The following is a 22,315-nucleotide window of genomic DNA, read 5'->3' as shown; positions in this document are numbered from 1 at the left end:
GCAACTTCATCTGCATCTCCTTTCAACATGGCTGTGGCACTGCCGCTTTCAATGATGTTAGCACTCCGAGTGTCAGTACCAGAACATATCCCATTAGCACGAGGAGTACAAGGTGTCTCATTCATCTTACTCCAATTAAAATCAAACAGCACCCTTTATTCAAAACCAAGCAGAAGCATCTGAGCTCTTGCAATCGGATAGTCTTAATGTGATATGCAGTTCGCTTAAAGTTCGCTGCAGTTTTCAATAACCTGTAAATAATTTGTTTACTGCAAAAGTGAACTAACAATTAATTAATAATTTTAACAGCATGATTCTTGCCAATGCGCCCACTGGTCGCATCAGTTATGCAGCTGATCACTTGAAGCATATAAAATGTGCACGCGGAACAAGAAGCAAAAAAATTTAAAAAGTTCAGTGCCACAGACTTGTTCTACACTGCCTGCGATCGGTGAACGTCATGTATGTACTATGCAATCTTGTATTGAATGCGATTGCATTTCCACATGTGCTGCAATTTTTAAAGTTCAAAGAAGGTGCCGAATTTGGGATTCACTTTTTTTTTTCATTATACGTCTGTGGTATTGTATGTTCTTATAAGTCGTATATAAAAGATTTACAAGATGTAATGCACTGGTCTGGAGTTTCTTTGCGGGCTCGTAGAGGGAGAAATCACGGGCTGCTCACATTTTCAACTCTCGTCCGCTGGATACTGTACTGACCGCTGGGATTGTGTTTCATTTGTATTACAATGCAGTAGAAGGACAGCTATATGTAATGATTTGGAGATCAGAGCGTACCTATTCAACGGTAAGCTGCGTGTATGTGCCATATGCAAAATGTCGTTCAACAGAGCAGGACAACGAAAGGGACTTCAATAGTGCACTACCTACAATCAATTTGTTCAATTAATTGCCACGTTCTCTAAATCAACAGTCACACCAAGAAGCATGATTTGCATACTCTGCAAATGTCCGATAGGACCTTTCGGGTACTATGAAATGAATAGATAAATAAAAAGCTCCAGTTGTGTAGAAACTTTCAAATTTATGCTTTATTGTTTGCTCAATAAGGTTCTAAAACAAGACAGGAGCTACACAAATTTTTAAATGTTCCCTGGAACACCTCTGTATCCTTTCAATATATTAAAAAACTTTAAAAACTTTCAAAAATTTTGCAACAAGATTCAAAATATTTTCTCAAGCTCACATACATATAGGGGGTAAGCTGTACATCACAACCGTGGACTAGAGCAAGACCATTAACAGTGAAACAAACTGCTAAACAGCTACTGCTTGCGAACTCCAGCTTCACATCTCCGCAGCAAGAGCTCAGCTAGCAGCACGGTGCCGTTTTCGACACAGTTCTCCTCGGTAAACTCGGTGTGGTAGGCAAGAACGGCCCTGTTGGATATGAGGGCGCGCGCCACACGGCTGTAGAAACCACTCTTTCTGCACTTGCAGATTGGCTGACACCTTCCTTCGTGTTGGAGCCGTTCATCTGCACTGTCACGTAGTTGAGTTTCCAGATGCTCAATCGTGGCCCGGATGAGCACTGCTGTTTCATCCGTGAGCACGGCTCCACCACTTGGTCTGGCTTCACTGTCAGGGTAGTTGCATCTTGGAAGGCTGACAGTATCTTGCTGCTATATAAGGAGCAGATACATATTAGCATTCCTTTCTTTCTTTTTTTTTTTGTCCGATGCAAGCCAGACAAACTGGGTGCCAGCGCTAAAACTTTTAATAATAATAATAATAATAATAATAATAATAATAAATTAAATAATAATAATAATTAAATAATAATAAATAATAATTAAATAATAATTGGCGATATGATCTTGGTTAAGTGGTTCACCTTAGGGCTGCATCCCCGGAGCATTGCTCTCATTAATTTTCACTAATAAACTTTTTAATTACGAGAGATAGAAGCTTGGCCGACAACGTCGGTTCCCTTTGGTGTGCTGCTGCCATTTTCAGAAAGAGGATCGAGCCAATGAAGAGCCAGGAAATGGCCCCGGAAAAATAGCAGATTTGGAGGCCATTTTTGCCACTCCATCAGCAACGGGCTCTTCCCTTGCCCCAAAGTGCCAGAAAGAACAGGCAGTAGCCCTTCACCCTTTCCTCAGGACAAAAGAAATGCTCATTTCCGGTGAGCGATGAAGCATGGCCTCCAAATCTTCCGTTTTTCCGGTGCCATTTCTTTTACTTTCAGTATTCTACTTCTACTGGTTGTTTTTGTCCATCTTGGTTTCACACATTTTTCTCGTGAAGTACGCTCATTCATTCAGAGCTCACTGAGCGACCCATAGAAGGTGTTCGTTATCGTTTCGTGTGTAGCTTCGGGTTAAGAGACAAATTTTTTTAAAGTCTGTACCATGAAACAGTCCTTACGCTAGAGAGTGCTGGTGAAGCAGGAGCAGCCCCATGACGTCCGTCGTCTGTTTCGGAGTCCTCGACATCAGTTTCAGTATCGCTCGTACTTGATAACGAAGGCAATGATTCAGTCTCTGCGCCTGCATCACTTCCCTCTGAACTTGCTGGAGAGCCTTGGGAAGCCTCAGAGTTTGGAGTTGCAAGGTTTAACTGAAAGTTATCTGTATCACTAATGGGGCTCGAGTGTGATGCAACTGGCTGCATTTCACCACCAGTCTCTTCTATCTGCTGTTCAGCAGTTGGCTCAGTTACAGCTTCGCTAAAGTTATCAGACTGGCTAATAGGGTCCGACTCTGGTGCAGCTGGCTTCAGTCCAGCGCACGTCTCTTCTATCTGCTGTTCTCCAGCTGGCTTAGTTACATCTCCGCTAACATTATCTGACTGACTACTAGGGTCCGACTCTGGTGCAGCTGGCTTCAGTCCAGCGCACGTCTCTTCTATCTGCTGTTCTCCAGCTGGCTTAGTTACATCTCCGCTAACGTTATCTGACTGACTACTAGGGTCCGACTCTGGTGCAGCTGGCTTCAGTCCAGCACACGTCTCTTCTATCTGCTGTACTCCAGCTGGCTCAGTTACATCTCCGCTAACGTTATCTGACTGGCTACTAGGGTCTGACTCTGGTGTAACTGGCCGTACTCTACTGCACCTCTCTTCTATCTGCTGTTCTCCAGCTGGTTCAGTTACATCTCCGCTAACGTTATCTGACTGACTACTAGGGTTCGAATCTGGCGCAACTGGCTGCACTCCATTGCCAATCTCTTCTACCTGATGTTCTCCAGTTGGCTCAGTTACACTTCTACTAAAGTTATCCGTCTGACAACAAGGGCTCGAATGTGATGCAACTGGCTGCTCTTCACCACCAGTCTCTTCCATTTGCTGTTCAGCAGTTTGCTCAGCTGCATTTCCACTAAAGTTATCCGTCTGACAACAAGGGTTTGAATCTGATGCAACTGGCCGCACTTCACCACCAGTCTCTTCCATCTGCTGTTCTCCAGCTAGCTCAGTAACATTTCGACTAAAATTATCTGTCCGACAACTAGGATCCGAATCTCGTGCAACTGACTGCACTCCACCGCCAGTCTCTTCCATCCGCTGTTCTCCAGCTGGCTCAGTTACATTTCCGCTGAGCAAAGCACTCATATCGCACTGCGACAAGTTGAGCAGTCGCTTCTGTCTCACTTTCCTTGTCGGATTCTTATCCGTCTTTGTAGAACACTCGTTTTCCATGTTCACCTCCGCCGAACTCTCGGGGACAGAACGCCGAGAGTTTGCGGCCTCATCACACGTACTTTGGCACTGTTGAGTTGCTTGTGGTGCGTCACTGCCCTCTGGTGGTTCTTGCATGCTCGACTGTGAATCACGCGTCGGTCCTGCTGGTCTATCCTTTGTCACCCACCCGTCAGGTTGCTCACGTGGGACGATAGAGTGAACTCGAGGCAATATTTTTTTGATGTAGTGTTCTTTAAGGGATTGCCATGTATGGCGTGGAACAACTCCATCCTTTTCCATTGCCTTGTAAAGTTTGTTACCGTGAACAGACATTGTTTTTTGATTTTCGATCACATATTTCGCCATGGCGACCTGTTCGGCTATGGTGTATTCCAGCCTTTGCTTAACTACCCGCAGCTTGCCCTTCTCTGGCTTCTCATTTCGTGGTCTACCGCTCTCAACGGGCTTGATTAAGTATTTCTTTCGGGGCAACAGCACATTTTTTGATGCACAATCCCGAATGTATGCACAGTACAGCGTAGACCTCGGATGGTCAGCGTAACTGGTACCGGAAGGTACAAGCCTAATGGTGTTTTCGACTCTGCTTGGCTGCACAAGTTCTCCCCCTCCATGCTCTATTATCTGCCGGATATCAGACCGTTCAGGACATGGGACCATGGAAAAATACAACGGTTCACCCTTTTTTGTGAACAGGGTGCTGCTGTGGTCGTAGCTTTCCATATTTGCAGCACCATAAACTGTAGGATTTACATGTAAGCTTCTGGGTGGTGGCGTTTGCCAAATGGGTGCCAGGCGTCCGTGATTTGTACCGCGAACTACTGCGTACTGTTCAACAAAAAGCGGAACCGCGGAACTAGCAATACCGCGTCACCACGTTTTGAATCGTGAAAAACGAACTGACTAGAATCTGACTTCATATTATTAGCCAATAGTAGCCAACAATGTCACAAATGACCACCAATTGAGTGTTATTTCCAAAACAAACGCAGCTCGCAAGTCTCACGTTTTCTCGTGACTTACGAGATGAGCTAAAGTGGTTTGGCTGGTGTGTGTTGTAGAGTAAGTGTATGACTGTGTGTTTGTTTATAAAATTACAGAATGAGCTGTTTTATTCAAGTTGCAGAGGATGAAAGTGAAGAACCTATTGAACTTCCATGTGAAGATGATGGCACCTTGTTATTAACAACTTTGTCAGCGCAATTTCCAGCGACATGCGGCCTAAAATACAGAAATCCGGACTCTGGAACTATGCGTGGAGTGCGTTTAGTAGATGGAAGATTTCATCCTCCTGACAGTGGTTGGGGAAATGTTGTGTACTACTGTGTGTTCCCAAAAGGTAAGGCAGTGGAAAGTGATGGTGTGCGACGGTGCTACTGCAGAAGGCGCGAATTGTTCTTTTAGAACAGACAGCTGAAAACTAGGCCTAATTCTTTCGGAAATCCTTCTCTGGGGCCTGCATCTAGCGTACTAGCGCCTTACCCTCATGCAGCGTATCGTTGGAAAACGTGAAAAGTCGTTATGGGATAACAGTGAATTCGTAAATGTGATCCCATGTGCAACGTGTCTGTTTTTGGCTCAGCAGCAGGAATCTGTCAGTTGCGGAAGCGACTAGCATGGTGAAGCGCATGTTCGGATGCCTACTGTTTTCTGGTCAGAGATCCGGAAATCAGAAATTTTCTTTTGTATTGGCAGCAGGGATTGCGTTTTTTTTTTTTTTTTTTGCTCCTAGAAACGCTCGTTGCAGGAAGAGGGAACTCGGGCTTTCGTGTAGTGGGGCTGTCCCCCTCCGAATTGAACGAAATTGTCAAAGCACAAGACAAATGTATCGCCACGAGAATGCGATTGCTAGATTCAGAAGTTCATCAGCAGGTAGCGTCACTACTATCAGCAAGTGCAACAGTTTCTTTTTTCAGAAAAACTATGGAAGCATGATTGGTGCTTTTCTTCTCTTCTTTTTTTCTCTCTTGTTAAAGCAACAAAGCGTCAAGTCTGGAAATCGTGGTAGGGGTCGGTCGTCTGGAATCGTGAGAGACACAGAACAAGAAGGACGAACGACAAATTCTCAGTCTGGAAATTCTCAAAGTTTGGAAATGGCACTTGCACGAATTCCCTTTGATATATTTGTGGCGAACAGACAGAAATAAGCAATATTTACGACAATTATTTTTGGTTAAATACGGAAACAACCTATTCTGCAAGCTATTGTCTACTAAAGACATAGCTTTACTGCTTCACAGTCTGATGCCTGCACCACTTCCTTCCCGGGTGTACCTCAAAATAAAGTGCTCGAAATCTCCGTTGCAAAATAAACAGCTGTAAATAGATGTTATCCGACTATAAAATGCACAGTCGCGCGCGAAACTGCCAACGGCGAACTTGAACTAACCTGGACATAAAAATGCAGACACCAAACTTCAACTAACCTAATAAGAAAATAACCAACAGGCCGTTCCGTCGTTTCCGCCTTGCTAAGTTTAACGACTGCTAAAACGTGGCTTTCGTTTACTAAAACGACTTGGACAGACATCGAAAACCTGTAAGTTTGAGTGGTTAGATGGCAATAATGGCAGTCGAGCATTCCCCTTGATTTTTCTTGCTTTGAGATCGGGGATTTCGCAACCGGGAATATTGAGCCCCCCCCCTCCAATTAAAAAAAATGCACAAAAAAAAGCATTCGTGCGCTGGCAGATTATTTTGTGTCCCCCTTTCACTATATACATGTCGCATGCATTTTTGACAGCAGCATACTGGTAGGGTGCACAGACTGGAGGGGGGTTTCTGCTATCCAAAACGTGATGCGTTTTAGTTCTGCAGCCTTTAAAAGAGCATGAAGGACGATATCTGTTATCACAGACTGTGTGTGTGTCTGTGTGCACTAAACTGTCAAAATCAGGTGACACAAAAATGCAAATTGAGCACATGCAGACTTTTCCCTTCATGTAAAGCTGAGGTTAGACGTCAAGTAAACGAACGGGTGTTTGTCGTTCTCTGGCCAAGAGCCTGATGGAAGCTGTTGCCCACATCTGGCAAACTCGGAGAGTCAGCCCGGCGCTTGCTGTTGCTCGACCTCGGAGCGACAAAAGTTATCCGCTTGTGTTCCGTCTGAATTCGAGCTTTTTCAGCAGACAGTAATGCAGAGATGCAGGTGAACTGACGAATGAATTCCATACCAAAGAAGGCCGAGCTATGAGCGAAACACGCAAGAAAGCAGTTCGTGTTGTGCCCCGTGTCCATAGGCTTCAGTGGGAGTTTCTCGATGGAGCTAGAAAGTGGGCAATGGTACAAAACGAGGAGCAATCGGTTTGCTTCGCAGTGGAGTGAGTCGATCTCAAAACAACCAGCACAACGCGTGAATCCAATCCGGATCAACCAGCCAAGCACGCTTTCTCTACCTCATATGGGAGAAAAAGGAAACCACACCAGATTGACGAGTCTATTTCACCACTAGTCACCGGAGGAGTGACCAAGACGTTGTGTTTACTTTCCGTTTCTCGTCGTGCAGCATGTGTGGCAGCGGATGTGTCCTTCCACTCGGAGAACAAGCGCAAGTCGGACGAACAGCTGGAAAACAGCACGGCCAAGACGAAGCGCATGGAACAGCGGCAGAAATGCTCCGACCTCATAGTGCTGGGACTGCCCTGGAAGACCTCCGAGCAGGACTTGCGACAGTATTTTGAGTCCTTTGGGGAAGTGCTCATGGCTCAGGTACGGTGACACTTCCTGTGGCTATATGTAATATCCTGTCCTTGTAGCACGCGTCTGTCTTGTATACGAGGTGATCTTTTTTTTAACTGAAACGTAATTTTATTAAAAAGAGGGGGGGGGGGGATTCACTGCTATGCGGACGCCTTCCTCACTGTACGTTCCTTCATCTCGGTGGACGTTACAGTGGCAGTTGTCTGTCGAGGTCTGTAGTGTAATTAAAATTTCCTTTCTTTTCGTTTTATTTTCACCAATCAGGTATGGGGGCAAGGACAAAAAGCAGTAGAGAGACTGCGTGACAAAGGTCTGGCCCCCATGCAGCAGATAGTGCAGTAGTTAAATGCAATAAAATTAAAATACTTGTACTATTAGTAGTATGGGTATGCAGAGGATAGAGGACAAAATACTACATAAATGCAAATTCACGAGTTTAAACAAAGAATGGAAACCGAGCATAACCGCAAATGAACGACAGTATAAGGGTAATATGACCTGACCAAATGTCCATATAGTTTGCAAACAAATGCGGGCTAATCACTAAGGGTAATCATTAACTAAATTTGTTAATTAACTTCTTAGTTTTGAGATTTCAAGATTGAGATTTTTGGGATTTTAAGAGTAACGTGAGATCAGAAAATTGAAGCCGGTCACTATTCAAAGTCGCCGTATCGTTTTTAAAATCCCTAAATGGGTGCATACTCTGATATGTCCCCCACCAAATTTGGCTATGCAAATGAGCAGAAGCCACAAATATCAGGAACGCAGGAAAATACTATAAACCTTATACTGTAAAAGGAAAATACTATAAAATTCTGTTTCATTTAAAGAAAAGATCACCCTGTATATTGACATCGTTCGAGTAATTACAACTACTTCCAGCAGAACAGTAGCAGAGTGCAGATTATTTATATTTGTTATGGAAGAATTCATTTTCCAAACATCATCGCTGCGGTGCTATTTGTGAGCTGTGTATATTACCTGTACCATGTATGCTCAGCATGTTCCATGCTCCGCCTTTCACCCTCTCCACCTTTTTGATTGGTCGTTTTCTTCCCTGTTCACAAGATCTCTGCCTCCCCCCCTGAAGGCAATCTTTTGGCGGTAAACTGTTCTACATTACCAGATTAGATAAACTCTGAAGGATTGCTGATGCAACCGCTACCTGCCTTTCTAATCTGTAAGCCTTCCTGGTGGAATAACACTTCAGTCTTCCTACGTTTGTACAGAATTGTTCTCTCTTCGAAAATTGGTCCACAATCTCTGCATTGTCTGAGATGTTCTGCTAACCTACTATAACCTGGTTTCTTTCTGTTTTTTTTTTTTTTTTTGCATTATGTTCCTTAAGTCTATTGTTCAAAGATCTTGAGGTCTGTCTTATGTACCTTTTCCCTGCACTGTAAACATATACAGTATACCACTCCAACCTTACAATTTCGTTTCATGTTTGATCCCACATTCCTCACATTTTTCGTTACCTGTTTGTTTTCAGTCTTTTTTTTTTTCTTTTCTTTTCTTGTTTTAGTTTACGTTAGTACAAAATGAAACCCAAAAGAGTGGTCACAACGAATAATCGACGAAAAACATTATGGTTCTACCAAACACATTTAGGTGAGGTGAGCTTTTGCAGGACCGTATTCTGATCCCGATCCCGATCTTTCCTGCAGCTGTAAAGGCCAGTTCCCACATACAGAGCTAGAAAATAGCTATCAAAATGTGGCGCTGTTTTTTGGCTTGCCGTTCTCACATACAACCGAGCACATAGCGCTATCCTGCTGGGGTCACGGGATATCTCGTTGCGACGTGATGCTTACTGTCCGCGCCAGGTATCCGCAGCATGAAGGGGGATGACACTTTCGATGCTGTGATCGCGATACCAAACTATAGTAACCAGACACCCATGCATTGGCAGATGAAACTCGTGGCCATTTGCATGTCGTCGTTGCCTTCCATTCTGGCTGCTTTGAGTGACAGGAAGCAAAACAAACACCAGCATCCACGACGTCACGGCTGAAAGAAGCTCACGATTGGTTAACGCAGACTCACCGCTCAGTATGGCGCTAGAAAAGTTGGAACGGGGCTCTACTTCGATGAGAGCGGTTTTATAGCGGTTCCCAGCAATGCAAGAAGGAAAATATAGCGCAGTTTTCTAGCGCTATGTAGCAAAGCTCTATATGTTAAGTTCTCCCTTCCTTCCTCTCTCTTCCACAACCATCGCAGACAGACCTGCACAACAGTCAACACTTGGGGACTCCACGAAGCTATCGCTTTGAAACGAACAGACTAAAAGAAAACAGAATAATCAATGTGGAAAGCAATGTGTGCACAACATGTGATACGTCAACACTATTAAGAAGAACAATTAGAACAATGAATTTTTTGTCAGATGTGGTCTTAACGTGAACGCAGCTTTTAGAAGCACACTCGAGAGCCATTCATTTTGGACAACATTGTTCAATCACTTCCTCCTGTTTGATCATGTCTAGGGCCTTGTGTTTTAGAGCAAAACCTGGTAAAACCAGGAAAATACCTGACACCGAAAGCAAACTTGGCAATGTGCCAATTTTGCACTAGAGCACGGCTTTTCCACATCTTGCGTTAATCTAAAATGCGAGAGATTTAAAAAAATATATATTTATATTCACCCCAAAATCTACTTTTACACTCGATACCACCCGAATTTACACCGTTTTACGGCTCTCGAAATAAAACCCTAGATTTTCGAAAAAGAAAAAAAAAAAAACGTAAGAATCGAAAGCACAAGGCCATAATCATGTCCCACACGGAGACAGATGTACCTATTGTGCAGCAATCATAATGACGTTCAAGCAGCCAAAGAGAGGACGACAAGACAGCACAAAACATCTGCTTACTCTCAAACTAGCAGGTTTATATACACACTCAAACACTTACACACACACACCTTGTCACACAAAGCGAACTTTGGCCAATAGAAACACAGGAGAAACAGGCAGTTTACCCACTCACTCTTTACATTCTACAAATCAACAAACTGAAGTATCATTCCGTGTGCACGTGATCCACCGAAGGACTGCTTACACAGTCATCCATACCGAGTTCTTTCATTAGGTAAGCCTCCTGAATTTCCCCAACGACTCGTTGTTGATACGAGGCTTTGACCTCCGTATTGGAGAAATTTGGGGAGCAACCACATTGCTTACAATGTACTGCCACGTTTTTCCGGTGTTCCAGGTTGTGAGGCGTCTTATTCTTAACAGCAAGAGCATGTTCATATCTTAAAGGGGACATGTGTACACAGAATGGTACTTCAGTTTGTTGATTTTTAGGATGTAAAGGGTGTGGGGGGTAAACTGCCTGTTTCTCCTGTGGTCCTATTGGCCAATGTTCGTTTTGTTTGACAAGGTGTGGGTGTAAGTGTTTGAGTGTGTAAATAAATCTGCTAGTTGAGAGTAAGCAAATGCGTTGTGCTGTCTGTCGTCCTGCCTTTGGCTGCTTGAACATCATTATGGCTGCTGCACAATGGCGGGACATGATTAGGGCCTTGTGTTTTTGGGTCTTATGTTTTTTTGAAAATCTTGGGGGTGAAAACCCGATTTTATTTCAGGAGCCGTTAAAAACAGGGTAAATTTGGGCGATATTGAGTGGAAAAATAGATTTTCGGGTGGAATATGAATATACTTTTAAAAAATCTCTCGCATTTTAGATAAGGGCGTTTTACCAGGTCCTTTTGCTGCTTGAACATCATTATGACCACGTGATGCCAACTGCCCCATTTTGACACAATTGTACCATTGTGCAGCAGTCTATGCATGTGTTGCGATAACCTGTGACACTGTTCAGGTGAAGAAGGACCCGAAGACGGGGCAGTCGAAGGGGTTTGGCTTCATCCGTTTCTCAAACTACGAGTCTCAGTTGCGGGCCCTCTCCAAGCGGCATCTCATTGACGGCCGCTGGTGTGACGTCAAAATTCCCAACTCCAAAGTGAGTGCGCAAGTAAGCAGACCTTTCTTTCTGCCTCTCTCTCTCTCTCTTGGCTTGCTCTTCTCTCATCTGTCTGTCCAGCGCAAACACTGTGTACAGCATTTGGTAAAATTACCACAAAAAGTCCTGTCCGTTTCATTTCTCATTTGTTTGCCCGACCGTCACTGAATAGCTTCGCTCAGAGTATTGCATTCCCTTTCCCCCGCACTATGCCGGCAACCGTCCGGCAACATTGAGAGCGCCGCTCTCCGATTGGATAAAATCTGCAAACTCGGCAGCGTTTTGTTGACACGCCAGTGGAACCGCGCACTCTTAAAAATGAACTTCACTGCATAGCGGGCTCCTAGTCAACTCTCGTCCCTAGTGACATTGTTCTCGCCCCTGATTTGTTGAAAACGGGAGGCGTACGCCTTTTTTGTGCCAATTATGTACCGTATAAGCGTGCAAAAAAGGCGTACGCCTCCCGCTTTCAACGAATCAGGGGAGAGACCCTTGTCATTCGGGACGATGGTTTGCTAGGAGCGGGCTATGCGGTGAAGTTCATTTCTAAGAGTGCAGTTCCTTTCCGACGGGGCAAAACGACCGTATGCTGCCGCAAACTTATTTCACATTGCGAATTGCAGCGCGTTGACCGTAACAGCACGTGCAATTTCGTTTAGAGGGCCTTGATCCATTGTTGTCAAGGGAGACGCAAAAGCGTGGTCGTATAGAGAAGAGAGAACGAACGTCTACAGACACGGGATCCGTCATTAACGTAGCAGATGAACTTAACGGAACCAATATGGCGTCCACACGTGGCGCCCCCTGGCGTAGATCTTGCCGTTGTACATCAGTTGCGGTACCCCGAAGCTATTCAGTGACTCTAGTTTGCCCCCTAACGGGACGGTCGCATCCGGACCCCCCGTCATGTCCCCCCCACTCCTTCCTACTGTCCTTTCTCCATCTGTCCACATCTGCACGTTGCTCATGTACGGCACGTAGCTGGCTTACGTTCGGCGTCGGCCGACGACATACCCGACAGATTTTGTCCTCTGGGATGTTCCGAGATATTAAAGGAACAGCTTTTAAAGATCAGTCCGCGGAAGCTCCGGCGGCGTGACGTCGCTCCCAAAGCGGAGAGAGCGCTGCTTTGACAGGAGGAATGGCGCTGTCCAGATGCCCGTTTGGCCGCAGCGTTCCTCTTCTCAAAGTAGCACCCTCATTGGTTTCATTGGGGAGTTATGTTTCCTCATTTTTCCAGAAAGTGAATTCTGGTATACCCTCAGTAATCGTTATCTGCTTTTATGATTTATTCCATCGAATAATCGATATCGTCAGGATTTCTGATGCCGTGGTCAGCGGTTCACGAGGAACACGACAACACTATAGTTTTAGTAAGCCAAGTAGCCGACTGGAGTCGTATAGTAAGCCGACCTGAGCAGATGCGACCGTCCCTTTAAAGGCCAAACCGTATCGCATAAGGAGGGAATTGGAACGTGAAGCGAGTCATTTGGCAGAATATAATGCAAGAGAGACTGTAACGCCAACTAAAAATAGCACGGTACGGGACACTAACATTGATAATCGTCAAAGCGAGACATTCAGCAAAATGTAAAGCAAAAAGGATAATGACACGAACTAAAAGTAACACCCGACAATGTATGCTTGATGGAGCAGTACCGCGGAAAGGTTTGATTCTACGTGGGTTTTGGTTCTAACAGGTTTAACTATAAAACACGGGGCTTTAACTAAATGTCATACGCACATAATACACCATTTTGCTAAATCAAACGCATTTAAAATGAAAGTGACAGAGATACCTCGAACGTGTCTGACACCAAAATTTGTGGCAAAAATCCGTCTGTAGTAGCCGTCGCTGTCGGTACAGTTTGCAAACTGCAATGGTGATCAACTGGCAGAGCCTTGTTTTGATTCGTCTTCTTTTCTGTCAATTGCAGCAGCTCCTATTGTACATCGCACAAATGAAACGTTTGTAATGGCAGTTATTTCTGCATGAATCCAACACACTTTCGTCTCGCGCGCCACCTAACACCACGGGTTTGAGTGGCACACCCGCGATATTAAAGTATTGTGGATCGCACTGGAACTAAACGAATAAGGGCATAAATGTTACCAGCAAAGCGTGTTGTATGGGAACACACAACTACAGGTTTTCCCGGCGATTTTAATCCAAGTGCCAGCTAAATTAATCCACGTGCCATGCAAACTTTATGGGGCACGGATCAATTTAGCTGGCACTTGGATTAAAATCACCGGGAAAACGTGTAGAGCCGAGTGCCACAAAATAGCTTTTTAGATAGAGAGACAGTAGATAAATACGGCGTACGAAGCGTGTCGTCTGCCAACTTGTGTGCATGTATTGATGAGCTGATGAGCGAGATGTTTTGAAAGAGCTGTGCTTGATTGTGTTGGGCAAGAAAGGGAGTGAAAGCGTTTATTCTTGTGTGGCCCCTCCCTCCCCCTCTCAGGATGGGCAGGCGTCCGAGCTGAGCCGCAAGGTGTTTGTGGGCCGCTGCACAGAAGACCTAACTTCGGACGACCTGCGCGAATATTTCTCCAAGTTTGGCGAGGTGACGGACGTCTTCATCCCCAAGCCCTTCCGGGCGTTTGCATTTGTCACGTTTGTTGACCCCGATGTTGCCCAGTCTCTCTGCGGAGAGGACCACATCATCAAGGGCACCAGCATCCACGTCAGCAATGCCGTGCCCAAGAACGAAGGGGGTGGGGCGGGGGGCAGCGCCCACCACCACGCCCACGGTGGGGTGGTGGGGCGAGGAGGCGGCCCCAACCAGCGGAGCCCCCTGGATACCTCACGCCCGCCGCAGGGAGGCGGGGGTGGCTACGCGACGAGCCCCTTTGCCGGCGCCCACCTCACGCCCCACGGAGGCTGGGGGCAGGGCGGCGGCGCCCCGCCGCCCCCGCATCGTGCAGGCGACATGCCCAACCTGGCAGCACTGGGAAGCAGTTTGGGAATGGGACCGCAGAGTGGGGGTCCACCCCAGGGAGTGAACACGACTCCGCCCACCCTGGGGATGGGTGCGTTAAACTTGGGGGCCGCGACGTTGCCGTTGAGTTCCGCCGTCGTTGCTGCGCTGGGACAGGCGGCGGGCTTTGGCCTGTTCGGTGGAGGGAGCTTCCAGGGCGGGGGCGGGGAGCCCGGGGGAGGGCATCCGCCCAACTCCGGCGGAGGACCCGTGGGTCAGTCTGGGGGCTTTCTGGGATGGATGGGGCAGGGCGGCGGAGGAGGCCAGGGGGGCGGCCAAGGGGACAGTGGGGGGCCCTGGCCGCAGAGGGACGGGAAGCAAGGCTTTGGGATGTCTGTGTCACCTTGAGGTCCACATAAGACTAGGCGTTTGGAGAAAGGGTGCTTGAGGGGTGAAGCATGGGCTCTATGACAGGTACACATTTGACAGCCCGGGGTTGACGCGCGTGTCTTTGGTAGCATGATGACCGAGTGGAAGTTTTGGGGGGGTGCTGTCCTTTATGTTCGTTTGCTACTGTTTTTTGACGAGGCAGTTATTCCATGTCGGTGTGCAAGTTTTCATTGTGTGTCCCCCCCGCCCGAGTGTGTTCGTTTTTGTGCGTATCAGGATCTCCCTATTTTGTACACAAAATGAGTGTTGCTCTCCACCCGCGCAGGTGTTTTAAATGCTGTGTGTGGTTAACTGTGACATGTATTTATGGTGTGTGTGCATGCAAAGTGAAAAAGAAAAAATAAGAGAGGCAGGGAAGGAGAGGCATCTGCCATGTGTAAATTATGTGCGTGTCATGCTGCGGGTGACTTTAAAATGTAGGACAAGAGGCTCACCGAAAACGTGGAGCGTGACACCATGCGGTGTGGTGTCTGAAAAAAAAAAAAAAGAATACTTCCGATGTACAAATAACGTTCATGCATTGGTGATTGGGAAAATCTCCACACTTCATCTTGCACCTTTCTGGCTGGAGATTTGGGATTGCTTTCTCCGGGCCAGGAGCAGCGGTTCCCTTGTGTTGGTATGAATGAAGAGTGGCAGCAAGGATAAGCACGGCACGTAGATGCCTATCTGAACTTGTGTTGTAGCTGTTTGCTTTCTCTCTGTAAACTAGCGCAGAAATATTTGTCACAAGCTGCTTCTCCCACTAGATGCCGTATCTGTAGTCTGTTATCAGATAAGTCTCTTGCCTTAAGAAAGGTACCAGCACGCTAACGTGTAGTAGGGGCGCCGCGTAAGTATTGTAGCTGTGTTTCTAAGAAGCACTCTAATGGAAAAGAGAAGAAAAAAAAGGGTTTTCGTTTGTTGAACGGAAAGTGGCCCCTTGAGCCAGCTTGTTACAGAAGCAAAAAGAAAATCACATTTGCTCAAAAGAAGGAGAGAAGCATTCTTGCACGAATTTCCGTTGCTCCGACATTGAACCAAACAGTGCGTTGAATGTGTACCTGGGTTGACGAGAATAAGGTAGATACGTTATACATGCTGGCAGGAGGAAGCACCTCGCTTCGAGTGTGTGTTCAGAGCAGTTCGTGCGAGTTTTTGACCAACTGCTTGTCTTTGTGTTCAGCTTTAAAGAGAGAATGTATGACTGTGTGAAGTGTGTGGTTCTGTTTCAGGGAAGATTATTTTTAGCACCTTTTGCGACTATGCGTCAAAGCATGTGTACATTTTTGGCACTTCATTTTTTTTTTTTTTTCTTGCTTTCGTCGTGGTAGTGTTCTTCCATTCTTGAGTGCGATGTAGAAGGTACCCGGAAAAAATGTCGAGCCCGTCCTTACTGTCTTGACGCCGCAGGATGTGTGCTGTTTTGAGATGTAAAAAAAGAAAAATCTATATATACATGCACGAAAGAGGAAGACAGGGCCCGCGTGCATGAAAATCGTGCTAGGATCCTAGTCCTAAGGTGTGCTTCATGCAGCACAATTTTACCTGCGGTTTAAACGGACCACTAAAGCACAAAAATTTCTCCTTGCAGAAGTACAGAAGTTGTCACATTGACACCGTCATAAAAGGAACGAGATTCATCCGTTGTGTCCTTCGTGATCTACGCGCAAATGAAACTGCAATTTGTACTTTCCCTCTTCTGTAGAAGTGTGGAGCGGCCTCCCATTGGCCGCCTCAAACGATTTGCCCAATCATCGGCGTAGACCGTTTGAAGAAACCAATGGGAGGAAGCTCTGCATGTTTGCGCTTCTTGAGGAGAAAAGAAGAGGGAAGGTGCAAACTACGGCTTCGTTTCCACGCGAAACACGAACGATACAACGGGTTCCCGACGGGTTCCCGACGGACTCTCTAACAATGCAGTCCCATTCCTTTTGTGCCTGTGTCAAAGTAACGCTGCCTTCCATGTCACGAGGATACATTTTTGCACTTTAGTGTTTGTTTAAACATGCGCTGCAGCCCTAAACTTCAGTATTTTCTAGCCTGCGTGGAATGTATCGTGAAAGCAGTCGTTGCGGGTTTTCCTTATGTTAGCATCCTGGCATGGTTTCTGTGCAGATGGGCCCAGATCTTTTGTTTTGGTACATTCTCATAAATGTCACGTTTATTATAAGGGTATTCAAACAAATGGCGTGCGAGGTAAAGTGGTTTGCCAGAAGCACGTTGTGTTTCTGTCCCTGTAACTTAGAGCAAATTTTCTACAGCAGCGGATGTAAATTCTGTGTTTGTAGGCTGTGTGAAAGTAGTTAGCTTTGAGAAGAATGTATCGTTATTGCATCCAGGTTCTGAAAATGCATTATGAAACACATGGACTTTGAGGATTATTAGCAGAGCCTACAAAAACATTGGTGTTGCTCTCTTCACATAAAAGAAAATCTGCAGCCTAAATTGCCACTAGCATAATAACATTACGAGAGCACGTTCTGTCACTGAACCCGCGCACCTTTTTTAGCGGGCCAACAAACTCGTGGCACTGTACAAAACCTGCTGTGAGTCCCGGCTGTTTGTATCTCAAGTCACGAGCGGCAGTGAAAGTTTTGTGCAATTTTCCATTCTGAGGGAAAGAAGTGTGTACATTTGCAAAGACGGGCCTCGGGTGTTAGTCTCAAAAGCGTCGTCCTCCCTTCATACATAGGCTTGTATCTGTAAATACGTATACACAGTAAGTGCGACATCATCACCACCGGAGTAGCTGAGACACGGTGAAGTACACATGAGACTGAGTGGCACAACATGAGAATGCATGATCCATCATGTACAGCGGATGTTTCTTGCGGAGAGCAAAAAAGAAGAAAAGGGTGATGCTAAGACCAAATGGCTCTCTGTTTTGTAGTAGCAGTTCTTTGAGGTGTAGTTGCAGCAGCAGCAGCAGAGTGTAGTGTGTGCTGGTGGTTACTTTTTACGTCCCAACCAGGGGCCTACTATTTTACTTGTTTTACTATTGTAGGTGGAGCGTGTGTGTTGTGTATGACATGTATGGGTTTGTCTGTGTGAGAATAAAAACACTGGATGAAGGAGACCTGTGTGAATGAGCATGTTTGGCAACAGGACGATGCGGAGAGTTGATTTCCGTAACGTGCAAAGTCCATCTTTCGGAATTGATAGAAAGACTGTTGGCCTTCCACCACAAGCCTCATTCTTCATGCCGTTATTCTGGACGTACGCTTTGGTGGCGCTGCGACCTCCTAGCGAACAGTGACACCTATTAGACGCCTAGCTGAACTTTCACGAAAAGTGACTTTGCTCGTTTTGGAGGTCAGCTCCTCACGTCTGATACAAAAACCAAAGCTGATATTAACATGATGTGCAGTTCCGAGTTACGGTGTCGCGGAGCTGTGGTTTCGTGGTAGAATTTTTTTTTTTAATACGTATGAAACAGTTCTATGGCATCGTTCAAGGTTTGTACCACAAAAAAGGTATGCAGACTGTTATTTCTCATCTATGTGAATGTGATGGAAGATGCTTAAATTTTATAAAATTCATATGGTACTGTTTATAGGCACACAAATGTCGCCGCGCCAGCACTGGACAGCTCGTACGGCCCTATTGGGCCGTCAGCAGCAGTTTGCAGGTAGGCAACGTTTGGATGGGTGGCATCAGAAGGTCATATGGAATGTGATGTCTGCCCGTAATTGTGAGGGCCCTGAAAGCCCCGTGCAAAGCCTGCGGATTATCTAGTGATGGCCTAATAAGGCCTGAACAGCTGTACAGTGCTGGTGACAGTGGTGGACAGCTGTCCAGTACGGCGACGTTTGAGTACTTATAAACCTGTAATTCATGTGCAGCCAACGAGCTTATACCCCTGTCACACGGCAAATTGAATGTCATTCCCAACAAATGACATTCATTTCGTGTCGCACGCTGAAGTCAAATGGCAATACATGTGAACAATATTCGCTTTTCCCTCTCGCAGTAGAGAGGTAGCAAAAACAACAACGATAAACCGTTTGAAGAAATGCAAGACGGAATGAAAAGTTGTACTCGAGTATTTTATCATGAATTTGATAACTCTTGGCATGAAGGAAGGAAGGCTAAACACCGTTTTTCGGGGAACTACCCTCGTTCTCAGTCGCCACGTTGCTAATTGCGGTGCAGATAGGCGTTTAAGTTGTCTTTGCTCGTGGTACTTAGCCAATTAAGTGTCTTTGAAGTAGCAGCGATTTTGTGAAATAATGTAATGTAATGTTTCGCTAGTTTTGAGCAAAAGAAATGAAGATACAACCAATGTACCTGTATAAGGCTTTACGTGTTAGGCCCTGGTGTCTTAGTTATCGACACTGACATAATTTGCGAGCGACATTTTGTTTCTTCGTGTACCTCGATGCAAGACAAACGAATGACATTTGGTGCGACCGTCATTCGCTGGGAATGCCATTCGGTTTGCCGTGTGACATAGGTATTAGACGTTTCTTACGTTGTTTCAAAATGCAGCTTGAGTTGAATGCATTTTTTCTCTGCTCAGGTATATATAATTTTCTTTTTACAATTCTGGAAAAATATGTTAGAGAGCCTCAGAATAGGACACCCAGGTACTTTTGGGCTGCAAAGAAATAAGGAGTTACCACTGCACATTGTGCAATGCACTGAGTTCTTGGCATGCACGGTGACGACCCCCTATTTCTTTGGAGTGCCCTATTCTAAAACATTTAGGCATTTTGTTTCCAGAGTGCTTGTTATGTATGCCACTTTTATGATGAGTATCTCAGACTTCAATGTACTATGTACAGCAATATTGTTTTGAGAAGGAGTAAAACAAAATTTTATTAGTTTCGGTTGACACATGAGCATTATTGGGAGCGATCACAAATACCTCTTTGATACATGTTAGGTAAGAGTAAATTAAGAAGGTTCAGCTTGAAATTTTTTTGAGAAGCAGTAAAGGAGTTTTGAGAAGGAGTAAAGCAAAATTTTATAAGTTTTGATTGACACATGAGCGTTATTGGGGGTGATCACAAATGCCTGTTTGATGCATGTTAGGTGGGAGTAAATTAAGAAGGTTCAGCCTTGTAATTTGGTGAGGCAGCAGCATTGCAGTCCAGTTTGCTGACAGAGGTTTATGTTTCATCATTTAAGGCGGACTCACTTAAGAGAGTCTACGGGGAATTCTTGTTCGCAGGGTTCTCGTAAATCTCTCATTTTCAGCACCATTTCCCAGAGCCTGTGGTTTCCTCAAAAGTTGTTCTTCTGGAGAGCACCAATCAATTTTTGCAGAATATGATACCAGCTAAAGCACCTTCGTGTACTTTTCCGGAGCTTCTGGAACTCTCCAACCTGCAAGAAAGGTACCCAAGCCGGAATTCAAAAGGTGCTTGATCAGCAAAGTAGCCTCGAGTTCCAAGTTTTGCTGAAATCGATGGAGCCTCTTTATTCCCGTGGCACTTGTGTGTAGAGACCCTAGAGCAAGAAGAAAGTGGCGGTTACCTTGTTCCTGGTTACGTGCAAGTTGACAAAGGTAAGACCTCCACTGTAAAGCTAGTTTGGGTGGTCGTAAGATAGTCTTTATGAGGCTGCCTATAATGAGGCCATCGCTGTCGAGGAAATGCCACTGATCAGTTTTTTGTGCAGGAATCTTGGAACAAAGGAGGTCCTGTAGCAGGGCTAGAAGCGGGGCCTCCTCGCAGTGCACACGATAAGGGATACAATACAAAGTTAAGCAGTAGCCTGTGATAGAGACAGAAAAGATATGTGAACAAATATCAGTGACCACTTAAAGGAGTACAGAGGGCCATCCAAAAAAATTTCAGATTAAGACGTCTGATGAAAGCGTGTGTGTCATTATACCGAATAGCGCGAAAGGTTTTGATGTGCGCAATTTCTTTCCCAGAAAAAAAACTCGCATAAACATGGCTCCGCGCGTCCACCCTTAACTCGCCGCTCCGGGTGTAATGAGGATGAGGAGGTATAATGCCACGTCACCGATGACGTTATAAGGAGAACTCTTTCTGGCTCACTGGTCAGTGGGGGTTAGCGCCCTGTCCCTTTGCCGCCGTAAACCAGTTTTGCCAGTTCTCCGGGAGAGTTGGGGATAGAAGGCGAGGCCGAAGCATTACCGAGCAAGGAGAAAGGCTTTTTCAGAACCCCGAACAGCCGAGTAGCAGACGACAGCGGAGTAGCAGACGACATTTCTCTAGGCCAATCAGCGAGCGTTCTCCTTATAGCGTCAGCGCGAGGTTCCAGGCATATCACAGGCTGGTACTGCTCTTCACCACCGTTGCGCACGGTCGCTTTTTTGTAGCGTATTTTCAAATCAATTTCTGCGATAATTATGACTCTGTGGTGTGAACTACTTCGCGTGGTGCATCTTACTGGCCTACCTAACAGTTTTATAGGAAGAAAACCGGGTGTTAAAAATGACTTATGTGCTACTTTAAACAAAGTACATACATTATTACATGGACATCAGTGGAGGAGGAGGTGCAAATAAAGAAACCATGGTATGCGCCTGATGTCTTTATATGGGAGGCTAAACAGTTCCATATGACTACTGGCACAAAAAATGCTGTTTTCTGATAGTAGTAATGCAGAATGCAAAATCTTTAGAAGTTTGCTTAACACCTTAAAAATAAAATACTTTTAACACCTACCTTTTGTACCATTCTCCTTCATTTTTATATGGAACACCAGAAAGAAAAAAAAGTGACACTAAGCACCATACTCAAATCAAGGAAAGCTACAATGCAAAATGCCTGTTCGAATACCATGCCTGTTAGAGAAAAAGTATGTTACATGAACGTGATCACACAATACATTTTTGAACTGTGAAGTATTGGTAACGGTTAAAATATAGCCAGGAAGATGGTTCGACTCACAGGGCATTTTTGGTGGCAATGACAAAGCATATGGTAGTGGTGCAGAAGCGGAATGCAAGTCTCTTGTCTGAAGTGTGTGATGGGCATGATATTAAAGGATATCTGAGGGAACCGTGACGTGATAAATTAAGGCTGACTTTCATCGAAGTGGCACTAGCTGTGGGACCATAGTTCCAGAGAATGAAGTGCCTTGCACGGCTTTGTGCACCTTGCACGGCTTTGTGCACCTTGCACCTGACCAGTGAGCAAACCTTGTCCTGGGTCCTACACAGAAGCAGCATATTTGGGAGCAGTTTCAGGAGCTTTAGGTTAGGCAGAGGAGACTCTGCAATTTCGTTGTACGTATGTCCCCCAAAGTGTGTGTAGGCGTTAAAAGCGATAAAAACCCTCCATGCCGGGAAACAAAAAGATGACAAACCACACAACACAGACTGACGAACCAAAGTACGCTTTTTTATCGCTTTTAAAGTACGAACTACCGAACAGCCCAATTTTTGTGTGCGTAGGGTTACTAGTAATGCATTCGCCGAACCACTAACTGTGCTTTTTCTGTTATAGATGTCTTTTGTTACCTGGGGGTCTGTTACCCTGGATTGTCTGGCTATTCCTCATCATTTGCTCTAAAACTCTGCCTTGTCTTGCGCCTTTTACTTCCAAAGAACCCGTCTTGTCATACTTCTGCCGATATCGAAAACGGGTAGCAACCTGGCAGACACACATCTCTGTCCCGCTTCCACTAATGCTGCAGTAATGAAACCTTATCCAA

General features: G+C 45.5%; 2 protein-coding genes across 3 annotated transcripts; one reads left to right on the top strand and one right to left on the bottom strand.

The window, feature by feature from the left end:
- Positions 1-1,036: 1,036 nt before the first annotated feature.
- Positions 1,037-4,560, bottom strand: LOC135370659 (mediator of DNA damage checkpoint protein 1-like). The gene is made up of 2 exons (XM_064604446.1): positions 2,394-4,560; positions 1,037-1,645 (listed from the first exon to the last, which is right to left on the bottom strand). Exons 1-2 carry the CDS (start codon positions 4,383-4,385, stop codon positions 1,289-1,291), a joined length of 2,349 nt encoding a protein of 782 aa, XP_064460516.1. The 5' UTR covers positions 4,386-4,560; the 3' UTR covers positions 1,037-1,288.
- A 111-nt stretch (positions 4,561-4,671) lies between these two features.
- Positions 4,672-17,757, top strand: LOC135370661 (TAR DNA-binding protein 43-like). 2 transcript variants are annotated; one of them, XM_064604448.1, is made up of 4 exons: positions 4,672-5,001; positions 7,168-7,370; positions 11,187-11,327; positions 13,796-17,757. In XM_064604448.1, exons 1-4 carry the CDS (start codon positions 4,764-4,766, stop codon positions 14,657-14,659), a joined length of 1,446 nt encoding a protein of 481 aa, XP_064460518.1. In that variant the 5' UTR covers positions 4,672-4,763; the 3' UTR covers positions 14,660-17,757. The 2 variants fall into 2 exon arrangements, with proteins under 2 accessions (XP_064460518.1, XP_064460517.1); XM_064604447.1 differs by having other exon boundaries at positions 11,187-11,339.
- The last annotated feature ends 4,558 nt before the right edge of the window (positions 17,758-22,315 follow it).

This window comes from Ornithodoros turicata, chromosome 10 (assembly GCF_037126465.1).
Source record: "Ornithodoros turicata isolate Travis chromosome 10, ASM3712646v1, whole genome shotgun sequence".
NCBI classification, from domain to species: domain Eukaryota; kingdom Metazoa; phylum Arthropoda; class Arachnida; order Ixodida; family Argasidae; genus Ornithodoros; species Ornithodoros turicata.
This window is presented reverse-complemented; position numbering and strand designations above follow the sequence as displayed.

Excerpts from the sequence above, each read along its gene's own strand:
- LOC135370659 (XM_064604446.1), bottom strand. The coding sequence starts at position 4,385 with ATGGAAAGCTACGACCACAGCAGCACCCTGTTCACAAAAAAGGGTGAA. Across the intron at positions 1,646-2,393 it reads CTTCACCAGCACTCTCTAGC|CAGCAAGATACTGTCAGCCT; the intron begins GTAAGGACTGTT and ends CTCCTTATATAG.
- LOC135370661 (XM_064604447.1), top strand. The coding sequence starts at position 4,764 with ATGAGCTGTTTTATTCAAGTTGCAGAGGATGAAAGTGAAGAACCTATT. Across the intron at positions 7,371-11,186 it reads GGGAAGTGCTCATGGCTCAG|GTGAAGAAGGACCCGAAGAC; the intron begins GTACGGTGACAC and ends GACACTGTTCAG. Across the intron at positions 11,340-13,795 it reads ACTCCAAAGTGAGTGCGCAA|GATGGGCAGGCGTCCGAGCT; the intron begins GTAAGCAGACCT and ends TCCCCCTCTCAG.